At 43.4% G+C, this 12,068-nt stretch overlaps 2 protein-coding genes across 3 annotated transcripts; one reads left to right on the plus strand and one right to left on the minus strand.

Annotated features, from left to right (window-relative positions):
- Positions 1-2,326: 2,326 nt before the first annotated feature.
- On the minus strand, positions 2,327-7,022 carry odf3b (outer dense fiber of sperm tails 3B). 2 transcript variants are annotated; one of them, XM_049006249.1, is made up of 7 exons: positions 6,906-7,022; positions 5,548-5,660; positions 5,244-5,447; positions 4,858-4,959; positions 4,643-4,764; positions 3,529-3,669; positions 2,327-2,741 (listed from the first exon to the last, which is right to left on the minus strand). In XM_049006249.1, the coding sequence occupies exons 1-7, from the start codon at positions 7,004-7,006 to the stop codon at positions 2,649-2,651; spliced, it is 876 nt and encodes a 291-aa protein (XP_048862206.1). In that variant the 5' UTR covers positions 7,007-7,022; the 3' UTR covers positions 2,327-2,648. The 2 variants fall into 2 exon arrangements, with proteins under 2 accessions (XP_048862206.1, XP_048862207.1); XM_049006250.1 differs by having other exon boundaries at positions 5,548-5,665; positions 6,906-7,010.
- Positions 7,023-7,746: 724 nt separating this feature from the next.
- lamtor4 (late endosomal/lysosomal adaptor, MAPK and MTOR activator 4) lies at positions 7,747-9,124 on the plus strand. The gene is made up of 4 exons (XM_049006258.1): positions 7,747-7,873; positions 8,104-8,184; positions 8,282-8,399; positions 8,565-9,124. The coding sequence occupies exons 1-4, from the start codon at positions 7,871-7,873 to the stop codon at positions 8,660-8,662; spliced, it is 300 nt and encodes a 99-aa protein (XP_048862215.1). The 5' UTR covers positions 7,747-7,870; the 3' UTR covers positions 8,663-9,124.
- The last annotated feature ends 2,944 nt before the right edge of the window (positions 9,125-12,068 follow it).

The following is a 12,068-nucleotide window of genomic DNA, read 5'->3' on the forward strand; positions in this document are numbered from 1 at the left end:
AGCGCTTTGAGACAATGTAATGTTGTGATAATGCGCTATATAAAAATAAATTTGTTGTTGTATTTGACGTATTCGGAATAAAGTAATGCGGCAATCGTAGGCAATACGTAATTTCCTTAGATTCTGTATTGAACATTTGAACAAAATGTGCTCTTACGGCTTTTTCCAAGCGTTTTGCATGCCAGTGGATAGCAAAATGCTGTTAAATATAAACGGAAATGAAGTGCAGGTGATTTCCCGAGGATGTCCTTAAATTGCTCGTAGCAAATTAATGCTTGAGTGTATGAATGCCATAAACCAAAGCTGTCTGCGATAGACTTCAGGCCCCCCGCGACGCTGACCAGGATAAGCGGTTTGTGATGGATGGATGGATGAATCGATTGATGGGTTGGTTGGTTTGGAGAAGCAAGTTTTAAGAAGCAAGTTTTGCAAGAAACAATGTGGCTGCCACTGTCAGTATTGCCATGTCTGTACTTTTTCCCACAGAGGAGGTGTCTTTTAACTGAAATAAGTCCCTTGGGTAACATGCAATGGGCACCTAATTTTATGTCGTGAAGAATGATTGCTCTAGCGATTTACCAAACATTGGACTTTTATCAATGAACTAGATGCACTATATGGATAAAAGTATGGGGTCACCTGGCCATTACAACTGCAGGGACTTTTCTGACATCCCCTTCTAAAGCCACAGGCATCAGTACTGAGTTTATCAGCTGTGTATGTGACGAATAAACCTCTTGAATGTTCCACCACCAGATTGTCAGAGCCAGCAGTAAACCACTCAGAGCAGACTGGTATTGACTGGGCAACCTGCTAGACTTCAAATCGTAGCAAAATGTAAATGATCAGTAAGTGTCCCACTTATTGGCCATATTTAGATGTTATAATTCTGATAATTGTCTTAATGGGGGTTTATGCTTCATGCTGAGGTCACAAACCATAGGATAAAATGTCTGTGAGAAACTGCTACATTGCAGTCAAATGATCCATAATTAATGTTGAAATATTTAACATTGGGCGGCATGATGGTGCAGTGGTTAGCACTGTTGCCTCACACCTCTTGGACCTGCGTTCGAGTCTCCGCCTGGGTCACATGTGTGTGGAGTTTGCATGTTCTCCCCATGTCGTCGTGGGGTTTCCTCCGGGTACTCCGGTTTCCCCCCACAGTCCAAAAACATGCTGAGGCTAATTGGACTTGCTAAATTGCCCATAGGTGTGCATGTGTGAGTGAAAGGTGTGTGAGTGTGCCCTGCGATGGGCTGGCCCCCCATCCTGGGTTGTTCCTTGCCTCGTGCCCATTGCTTCCGGGATAGGCTCCGGACCCCCCACGACCCAGTAGGATAAGAAGCTTGGAAAATGGATGGATGGATATTTAGCATTTAGTCATACAATATCTACATAGTACAAAAATAAGTATCCTTATGAGTCCTTTAGAATAATGCTAACGCCATATTGTGCTTCATAAGAAGGTCTAGCTATACTGTCTTTATGGTGGTGATGGCACCTGTGGGACAGAGTAACTGAATGGCCAGAGGACCCAAGGTCCAATTAACGTGATTCATTAAATTGATTATATGCTGTTGAATACAGGATTTTTTTTTTTTTTGCCCGTTGCATAGTTTGCAGTTAATGGATCCATCCATCCACATTATATGTGGTTTTTTTGGCATAGACAGTATGGCTCTAAAGGAGTAGTGTTGGAAAACATTATTTTGGAACAGTTTTGCGTTCAATAAATATGACTGACATTCCTCCGCATTGCTGCGATGTTACATGAAGTCGTATGAAAAATACACGAAATCATTGATACTGAGGCCCAGAAGAGAGATTGAGACGATGTAATGTGATAATGCGCTATACAAAAATAAATTTGTTGTTGTTGGATTGGTATTGAGGATAGACAGCTTAATAATTTTAGCTATAAAGGCCTATTTGTTGGGCGGCATGAATGAATCCAAATTAAATACTGGGGGGTTCATACCCTAACATCCCCCCTCCCTTCCTGCACCCTTATGCAGTGCATTGGCAAGAATGTCGCAGCTCCCAACTTAAAAAAAATAATATGTAAAACCGGGCCAGTAAAAACAACATGGAAGTCAATATGAAATGGTAGCTCTGCTTGTAGGCTAGGCCCCATGTGCCCCGCCCATGCCCCGTGTGCCCCGCCCATGCCCCGTGTGCCCCGCCCATGCCCTGTGTGCCCCACCCAGGAGGACCAGGAGCGCCTCCCTGCCATTTTTGCCAATTTAATCATATTTATCATATTTTCCAGCCCTGTCCCTATAGGGGTTCCGTAGAAAATGAATGACATTGTGACACAAGAAAATTATTTTCAAAATTTTATTAAACTGTTAAAATCAGTAATAGGTGACAAAAAAAACATGTTTTTGCAGGAACTTTTTGATTTTTAAAAAATATGCAATGATTTTGCACTTATTCCCCAGCAATACTAAGTACGAATGTAGCCAGTTGACACGTCAGATATATTAAATTTTCAGAGCTTGAATTTAATATTTCAGTTTAATTTGAAACGCGATTGTTCCTCACGCCACAAACTGAAGTCTCCACGTTAATGCAGAAATAAAATTGTGGAATTTTAATAAAAATAAAAAAAAAACAAGGTGGGGGTGCTGGTGGGGGGGGATGCTTTAATGCCCCACATCAACTATGAGCGGTGCGACAAAATCTGAGTGCCGAGTTCCAAACGAGAAGCTGGGGGCCTTGTTCCTTGTCATTGTCACCTGGAGAAAATAACAAAAATGTTTTACATGTAGCAGTAAATCACAGGTGCAGCTGAGTGGCAAAATGAATGTTAATATTCACCATGACATTGTACTGGGTGGCAGGTCTAGAAGATGCATGTGAAGATTAAGTCTTACAACATTTATCCATCCATCCATCCATTTTCCAAACCGCTTATCCTACTGGGTCGCTGGGGGTCCGGAGCCTATCCTGGAAGCAATGGGCACGAGGCAGGGAACAACCCAGGATGGGGGGCCAGCCCATCGCAGGGCACACTTACTCACACATGCACACCTACGGGCAATTTAGCAAGTCCAATTAGCCTCAGCATGTTTTTGGACTGTGGGGGGAAACCGGAGTACCCGGAGGAAACCCCACGACGACATGGGGAGAACATGCAAACTCCGCACACATGTGACCCAGGCGGAGACTCAAACAACATTTATAAGTTATGTTATATAACATAACGGCTGCTTCAGTCCAATTTAAAATTCTGAATTTCATCATTACTGATTAATGCATTTGAGCAAGTTCCACATATACAGTATGACGACTGCAATACAATAACCTATAAATAAGTATCTGTTACACAAACACTTGTTTGGTTGGTAGGAACAGGCCTGTCTTGTAAAGCACATAGGAATAATTTTATGCATTTATGCATCCAATGGAAGTATATAAATATTTAAGTTTGAGGCTGATCTGAAGATCCAGGTGTTGGTTTTTGAAGTTTTTGCTCTGCGGCACAATTCATTTTGTGAGGGAAGGTGTTTCAATTTGATTTACCTGCTCGGGTCGATGAGCCGCAGGTCCTGGTTTCTGCGTCATGTCCCCAGGCAAGCTGTTCCGTCCGGTCATGCTGTACTGGGGAGGCTTGTATTTGTAGACACTGGGTTCTACCACGCTGTATGTCCCAGGTCCTGGAGTCTGTATGATAAAACTGGTCATGTTACAGTTTGCTCAAAACCAACAGATGGATCACTGTACCTTACAAATGCTTTATATCCATCCATCCATCCATTTTCCAAACCGCTTATCCTATTGGGTCGCGGGGGGTCCGGAGCCTATCCCGGAATCAATGGGCACGAGGCAGGGAACAACCCAGGATGGGGGGCCAGCCCATCGCAGGGCACACTCACACACCATTCACTCACACATGCACACCTACGGGCAATTCAGCAACTCCAATTAGCCTCAGCATGTTTTTGGACCGTGGGGGGAAACCGGAGTACCCGGAGGAAACCCCACGACGACACTGGGAGAACATGCAAACTCCGCACACATGTGACCCAGGCGGAGACTCGAACCCGGGTCCCAGAGGTGTGAGGCGACAGTGCTAACCACTGCACCACCATGCCGCCCCCAATGCTTTATATATATATATATAAATATACTTCAAAATGTTAAGGAACTTGGGGCGGCATGGTGGGCCAGTGGTTAGCACATGTGTACGGAGTTTGCATGTTCTCCCCATGTCGTCGTGGGGTTTCCTCCGGGTACTCCGGTTTCCCCCCACAGTCCAAAAACATGCTGAGGCTAATTGGAGTTGCTAAATTGCCCGTAATTGTGCATGTGTGACTGAATGGTGTGTGAGTGTGCCCTGCAATAGGCTGGCCCCCCATCCTGGGTTGTTCCCTGCCTCATGTCCATTGCTTCCGAGATAGGCTCCAGACCCCCCGCAACCCAGTAGGATAAGTGGTTTGGAAAATGGATGGATGTTAAGGAACTTATGAACGCTTTTCAAAAAGGATGTAAAAAACTACTAGTAGTTAAGAATAGTTATCAGCCTTAAAGATATCATGTACTTTCTGGGTGGGCAGTTTCTTGCCTTCAGAAGTATATGTTGGACTATCAGAGATATTTTGATACATTTGTAGTTCTACTGAAGCCTTTCATCCACCTTTTGAAGATCCTCATGGAAGCTGCCGTATTTGCTTCTACCCACAAGGCTGAAGTTTGGAGCAGAGCTTTTGTTTGCCGTGTTGGGTCCCAATACAGAGGGTAGCATGTAGGCTGCAGGTCCTGGATATAAGCACACGCACACAGTCGGTCAACGTCGGTCATCACTATATCTGCTGTTCCACAGTTAACCGTGCGCTTACATGTACTAATTACCCGGCGTCTGGTCGTTCCGGAAGCCTCTGCTCCGTGCAGAGAGTGAGTAAGCTGGGGCTGAGCGATACGCAGACTTCCCAGCTTTTTCTGGAGAGTACTGGCCTGAATATCACCAGGGGAAACATCTACTCAGTCTCAGCGTCAAGATGAAGCCACAACACAGCCTGAAACTACAGATCCTACGGCAATGTTTCCCAGACCAGTCCGGACCCCCAGATCTTCCACATTTCCCAGTATACCTGACCCAATCAATCAAGGAATGAAGAACAGCAATGAAATACAGGTGCACTGGGAGCTGGGAGGAAGCAAAAATGTGAACTGCCTGGGGCTCCCTGTGGACTGGGCTGAAAAGCACTGACATAGTGTTTAGCATACTGAAAAGTAACCTGGTCCAGGCGTCTGGAAGAGGAGTGAGTCTCCAGTACGGCTGTAGAGTGAGTAGGCCGGGGTACCGCTCTGCCCGGTCCGGGTGACGTGAGATGGAATGAGGTAACTAGGCCCGGGGGAGCAGCTTGACGAAAACTGACGATGACGGCAGCCAAAGCTGAAAGCTGGTGCTTTTGATTTCCGGGGATCGTGATAATTAACCCCTATTTATAGAGAACAGTATAGGGGGGGAAATTGTCATTGGTAAAGTGGTCGCAGTGTCAACGTGCATCACTCTGTTCTCTTCCCCCCAGTACAGGGTACCTGTGGCTCCGGGAAGCGCGTACTTAGGTCCTGGACTGCTGTAAAAAGCTGCTATGAGTCCTTTGGGCTTGTGGGGTCTCCACGTCCCTACCCACACATCTGCTCCTGACATCCTGTGCTTTCAGATAGAAAGAAAATTCTTGACGGCCACAAAGGTCAACCTTAAATATTTAAAGAGGAATTTCAGCAACAAAATAAACAGATGTTATTTTCTTCATAACCTCGATATCCCCAGACTACTGCGTAAACCAATATACAATGAAAGCCGAAGAATTTCATTTTGTGGTGTCACCTAGAGACACGCATGTTAAATTCTAAAATATATACTCTGAAAGTGTATTCGTAGTTGTCCGTAAGTTTCAAGAAAAAAAAAATGCATTCATTTATTTGGCCAACGTATTACAACCTTTCGTTGTCCCGACGTTTAGTGTTATTGAGATTAAAAAGTATTTCAGACCATGAGGCTATACCGACTGCGAGTCTAACAAGCAGAGGTGCCAAACGTTAAGGTAACAAAACGGGGCCTAATTGTTGCGATAAATCAAAAATCCTTATGTATGAAAAAAAGCGTATGTGAAATGTACACGCTAAATTTAATAATCTACTTATATTAAACATGATCGATATCCCCTTTCTGAATTTAACTTTAAAATCGCGATGATTATATTGAATGTTTATACTGAAACCTTAAACATACTTGTTGGTTAGGGACACAAAACCATCCCGATCATATATATAGCACATTTCCTAACCAGATATTTAAAATGCGAATGGCTTTTTGTGGAATTATAAGAACTCTTTCACAATAAATAAAAACAAGAACTGTGATTCAGATACGCTGTGATGAATATTAAGGTTTTTGTTTGTGGTTACCTTGGTAATGGTGTATGACTCTCGGTTAATGCATGCGAATAATGCCAATGAGGAATATTCTCGAAGAATAATATAAAGCAAAGTAACGCATTATATCACTATGTTTGATTCAATAGCTTTATTATAATAACGATTTTGTTTAGCATTAATATCCAAATTCATTAGAATATATATAGAATATATATACATATAGAAATATAATTAATAGCCAACTAAAGGGGTTTATCGTTTTTAATTTGCGGAACTAAATACCTATACTATCTAAATACCCTATTCTTCACCCATTTGAAGAGGCAAGGAGTTCAGTGTCAACAAAACATGCAAGGCACAACCTGTTCCGTAAGCTTTAGTGGAGTACGGTAAAGAATTGTATACATGGAAGTAAAGAATTGCATGCAAAGAAGTAAAGAATTGCATACACAATTATTTCGATATTTTAATATGACAGCAACGTCCTTTGGCAAACAAATGTATTATTCGGGTACCTTAATAAGGAGCCGTAGTCCCCGGAGACCGAACAGGTGGAACAGCAGTATAGGGTCGCACTGTTTGTAACTTGTATCCTGGGGATGTGATTTGTGTTCATGGGGCATCGTTACCATGACGGCGACTCATAAGTGTGATTTTTTTATTCACGTGCTTTATTGTTTTTCAGTGCGTCTTTTCGCGGATATATATTTTGTTGTTAATGTTAGTCATAGAGGTATCCTTAACTTGCACTTTTAAATAAATGATTTATTGAAATGTGATCAGACAGACTATGTATGAAGTAACCATCCACACAACATGCCTAAACATTCCACTCCGTTTTCAGGTCTGCATTGATATTAGATAGTTCCACCAGAATTTTGACACCAAATTAATAGGGTTCATTGGAGCTTATTTCCAAATGCAAAGGTGATACTTCTCCGCTTCCTATATGGGCTTAATTCCATAAGAAATACATTTCTGTGTTAATTGGGGGAAATAAGTTAATAACTCAGTATTGCGAGGTAGCGGATGTTATAGAATTTGTAGTTATATGCAGACTAAATAAACCATTAAATGAACATGCTTTAATTTAGTATATTACAGGTAATGTATAAAGTTAACTAGTTCTGTCAGATTGCAGACTGGCTGACTGATATCTCATCAGTGACTGAAAAAGACCTGAACGCAGAAAATACACTCGCTTTTACTGTTAATCCAAATTATATATTTCTGATGTATTACCCGTCTCGTTTTTACAACGATTTTGATCTTTTACATGAATATAAAAATAAGAAGCTTTCTAGTATGAATGTGACTATGCGAGCAAATTTCCACTTCCGCGTCTCTATTGATTGACAGCAAAGGTGTCCAATCAGAGAGCAGCTGTTCGATAACGTGCCCGGCGTCATGTGACATTAGCCGTGAAATTTCCGTGAGGAACAGAACTATCGTGTATTACTGGTTTTCCAACTAACTCAACATGGTAAGTGAAGACTTGGCTTTTAAATATGACGAGTATAGAAATAAACCCGCAAATAGTACTCTAGCATTAGTGACTACTTTTCGGCGTCTCTTTTCTGTAATATGTACCCCTTAAGCCGCTGTTTCCCTATCTGACCTGTACTGTCAGACCGACTGGGCCAAAAACAGGATTTGAGGGATAGTTACTCGCAATTTGTGTATATAATTTGTAATATGGGTTCTGTCCTGTAGACCACCGCTCTGACCCAGGGCCTGGAAAGAATTCCAGACCAGATCGGGTATTTGGTCATAAGTGAGGACGGGGTCCTGGCGGTGAGTGCTTTAGCGGCCCGTAAGGTTTGTTATCCAGGCTAAACTGCACAGTATGAGGTATTTACATTGTGGCCCACGACCCCTTTGCTCAATGCAGTCCGCGGGCGAGCTGGAGAACGACGAGCACACGGCGGCCATCATCATGCAGATGGTGCAGACCGCGTACAAGTTTCGCCTGCAGGGCGCAACGGATCCGCCTTTCAAGCGCATGTCAGGTCCGGCTGATCTCCGCCTCTCTGAGTTTCTGCAGGTCTATTTGTGCACCTGGCTCCCACGGATCCTTAAGATCCAAACAGGTTCAATGATGCCCTACAGAAGTGTGGGGTGGGGGCCTAGCATTTGGGTCGGGGGTGACTGGGTGTTCTCATGTTCCCCTCCAGTGATGTTCGAGGACCACGTGTATGCAGTTACAGTGTCTGGACAGAAGGTCTTCGTGGTCAAGCGACAGAATAATCATCCAGAGCCTGTCATCGCGTAACACAAGAGCAGCTGGCGCTGAAGGAACTTAAAGATCCTGTCAGTATCAGAGAGTCCCATGCAGAAGAACTTCTGTCAGTGATCCTATAGAGAGCAAGGAGCTCAACTTCACCCTCAGCCTGGCCTTTGCTTCCTGTTTTATATGCAGTCTACATCTGCACTGCCAGTGTGCAGTGGTCCTACTCACTTGCAGTTTGCACGCAGTGATGGTGTCTCATGGGAGATGGAATGCTTCAATGGAATATATTTGTTGGACTTAGACCGTTTTACTAACCTCCATGTGGAAAAGGCATGAGTGACACTGACTCAGGGGGACAATTTGCCTTCCCCATTTCTGGCCCCGTAAATTATGGGCTGAATTATTTGTCTTGTAAATTTAAACTTGCTTTATTATGTTGTGATTAAAATTACTTGTTGCTGAGCTTTAATAAACTGGCTATTTTGTTCCTTGTTCCCCCCAAAAGCCCTGTTAATTTATGCCATTCCGATGTTTAATATTAATCCACCTTCATAAATAAAAGTGCACCATTCAGTTTTGTGACCAGGGACGGATTACGGACTGGGCCAGTGGGGCCGCTGCCCAGGGGCCCATGGAGCCCCTAGCCCAAAACAATTTGCAACGCTTATCAACAATGTATTTTCGTTTGTCTATTTTAGAGGGCCTACATTCTTTGATCCTCTGCCTACAAGGGCCCCTGACCCTATAGGGAGGGCGTTTGGCTGCCAAGGGCCCTTGAATTGTGGTGGTGGTGGTGGGGGGTCGCGAACGTTTTGCCCAGGGGCCCACACAACCCATAATCCGTCCCTGTTTGTGACAAACATTTTTTGATGCTGTGCACATTTGAGAAGCAGTATTTCACAAACTCGTTGCCCGTTAAATGAAATCTAGAGAAAGAAAATTTGAGCCAAAAGGTTGCTACACAGTTTCTTAACCTTTTGTAACGGTAGGACTATTCTTAACTTTTTGGCTCATAATTATTTTGTTGGACATTTTAGATTTCGGGGGCGGCATGGTGGTGCAGTGGTTAGCGCTGTTGCTTCACACCTCTGGGACCTGGGTTTGAGTCTTCGCCTGGGTCACATGTGTGCGGAGTTTGCATGTTCTCCCCATGTCGTCGTGGGGTTTCCTCCGGGTACTCCGGTTTCCCCCCACAGTCCAAAAACATGCTGAGGCTAATTGGACTTGCTAAATTGCCCATAGGTGTGCATGTGTGAGTGTATGGTGTGTGAGTGTTCCCTGCGATGGGCTGGCCTGCCAACCTGGGTTGTTCCCTGCCTCGTGCCCATTGATTCCGGGATAGGCTCCGGACCCCCCGCGACCCAGTAGGATAAGCAGTTTGGAAAATGGATGGATGGATGGATTTTAGATTTCCACATGTGAACATGCTTGAGGCATGGTATTTGTTTACTACAGTGGTATCCGGCAAGATAACATGGACACTGTATAATTGAGTAGAAGATTATTTTCAGTTTTCCAAGAAAAGGTATGCTGTGTGTTGTTTTAACAGCCGGACCTCAAACCAAGCAACACAGGCCAGAAGACTGTAAGGGGGGTGGAAAAGGTAGGAAAAGTATGGAGAATTAGTCTTGGGAGTAGTAGAACTTGCATAATTTTTGTGTTTTTCTAAACCGCTTTCAAGATTTCAGTGCCATTGTGCAATACTCGCTCTGCCCACTAGGCCAACTACACGCCGGCCAACACTGAGCGTGTAGTGAGTCCCGGGGTCTGGATGGGGAGGGGCTAGTGGTGTACCCTTGGGAGGACGTCAGAAAAGTGTGAGAAGAGTGAAGCAAGCTGACAGGTGAGATTTCGTAGTGACAGGAAACTGAGAACTCAGCTGAGAGGAGTGTTATGTTAAACTCACAGGCACTTATTTTAGGGCTGCACGATTCTGCAAAAAAATGTGCCCCAGGATTGCTTAGAATTGAGATCACGACTCTGTAATGATTTTTTTTCTCAAATTTAAATGTTTATTGCACTCGTTAAATTGCAAAAGTAACCACAACAAAACGATTGTCCCAAAAATATGATTGATCCAGGACCGGCATATCAACAGATGTGTAGCAGAAAGGAAACGCTCAGTTGGCCATTCATTTAAGGTAATCAAGACAGCCATATTAAAGGTTCCATTACCAAAAGTGCCAGTGCCGTACTTTTTTGGTACTTTGGGATGGAACTTGAAACGCTTTCTTCGGCGAACGGTTATGCAAATATCCCGTCTCTGAAACGCAATACAACTGCCATCTTGAAAAGAGTTACGACCTCAGAAAATAATAAGCGAGGTTAATAATAATAATAATAATTTATTTTTATTATTAATATGAATGCGTGGACAAATGAAGTGAGCCAAGCTTTAACTGCCATCTGATTGTAAGAACCAGAGATCAGGATAACATAAGAAATAAAGTATTTTGTATAATGTACTAGGACTGCACAGTATTGGAAAATTTCTAAGTATTGCAATATGATTTTGTTGTAATAAATACTGGAGTATTTATAAAACAAAAAAAGGAGGTCAACATAAATTTCTCACCCGTCTAGGAGTGATTTAAACAGCAAGGATGAAAATGATTATGAACGTTTTTTGTTTTAATGCAGTTTATTTTATAGCTCTGTGCAAAAATGCTGGATCCCGTTTTTTTTTTTTTAAAGCTTAGTCATGACCATTCAGCATATGAGTCTGCAGGAAGGTAAGGAAAGTCACGTTTTCACTTTGAGTGGCACTGTCGCGAACTCATACGAATTCAGGTGTCAGCTGACTCTTAAACCGGTACAAAGGTTTTGTTCTTTCTTGTTGCTTTTCTTTAACTATTGACTCTGAAGACAGTTGGCGCCTTCTGCATACTGTGCGCCTCAGCATGCGTTGTCCCCGCTCTGTGATTTTACCTACCATTTCGTGGCTGAGTTGCTATTGTTCCCAATTGCTTCCACTTTGTTATAATGCCACTAACGGCTGAGTTTGGAATGTTTAGTAACGAGGAAATTTCATGAATGAACTTATTGCACAGGTGGCATCCTATCACGGTATCACGCTTGAATTCACTGAGCCCCTGAGAGTGACCCATTCTTTCGCAAATGTTTGTAAAAACAGTCTGCATGCTTAGGTGCTTGATTTTATACACCTGTGGCTATGGAAGTCATTGGAACACCTCGATTCATCCATCTATCCATCCATTTTCCGAACCGCTTATCCTACTGGGTCGCGGGGGGTCCGGAGCCTATCCCGGAAGCAGTGGGCACGAGGCAGGGAACAGCCCAGGATGGGGGGCCAGCCCATCGCAGGGCCACGTCGATTCAATGATTTATAAAGGTTTCACAATATTTTTGGCAATATAGTGTATATACACACACACACACACACACACACACACACACACACACACACACACACACAGATTAGCCGAAA

Source organism: Brienomyrus brachyistius, chromosome 1, assembly GCF_023856365.1.
Source record: "Brienomyrus brachyistius isolate T26 chromosome 1, BBRACH_0.4, whole genome shotgun sequence".
Taxonomy (NCBI): Eukaryota; Metazoa; Chordata; class Actinopteri; order Osteoglossiformes; family Mormyridae; genus Brienomyrus; species Brienomyrus brachyistius.

What these genes read in the sequence shown, in the direction of transcription:
- odf3b (XM_049006249.1), bottom strand. Translation starts at nt 7,006, where the DNA reads ATGAACACAAATCACATCCCCAGGATACAAGTTACAAACAGTGCGACC. An exon ending in CCGGAACGACCAGACGCCGG is followed by an intron (nt 4,765 to 4,857) that starts GTAATTAGTACA and finishes GCTTATATCCAG; the next exon opens with GACCTGCAGCCTACATGCTA. An exon ending in TCCATGAGGATCTTCAAAAG is followed by an intron (nt 3,670 to 4,642) that starts GTGGATGAAAGG and finishes TTTATCATACAG; the next exon opens with ACTCCAGGACCTGGGACATA.
- lamtor4 (XM_049006258.1), top strand. An exon ending in GTGAGGACGGGGTCCTGGCG is followed by an intron (nt 8,185 to 8,281) that starts GTGAGTGCTTTA and finishes TGCTCAATGCAG; the next exon opens with TCCGCGGGCGAGCTGGAGAA. An exon ending in GCCTTTCAAGCGCATGTCAG is followed by an intron (nt 8,400 to 8,564) that starts GTCCGGCTGATC and finishes GTTCCCCTCCAG; the next exon opens with TGATGTTCGAGGACCACGTG.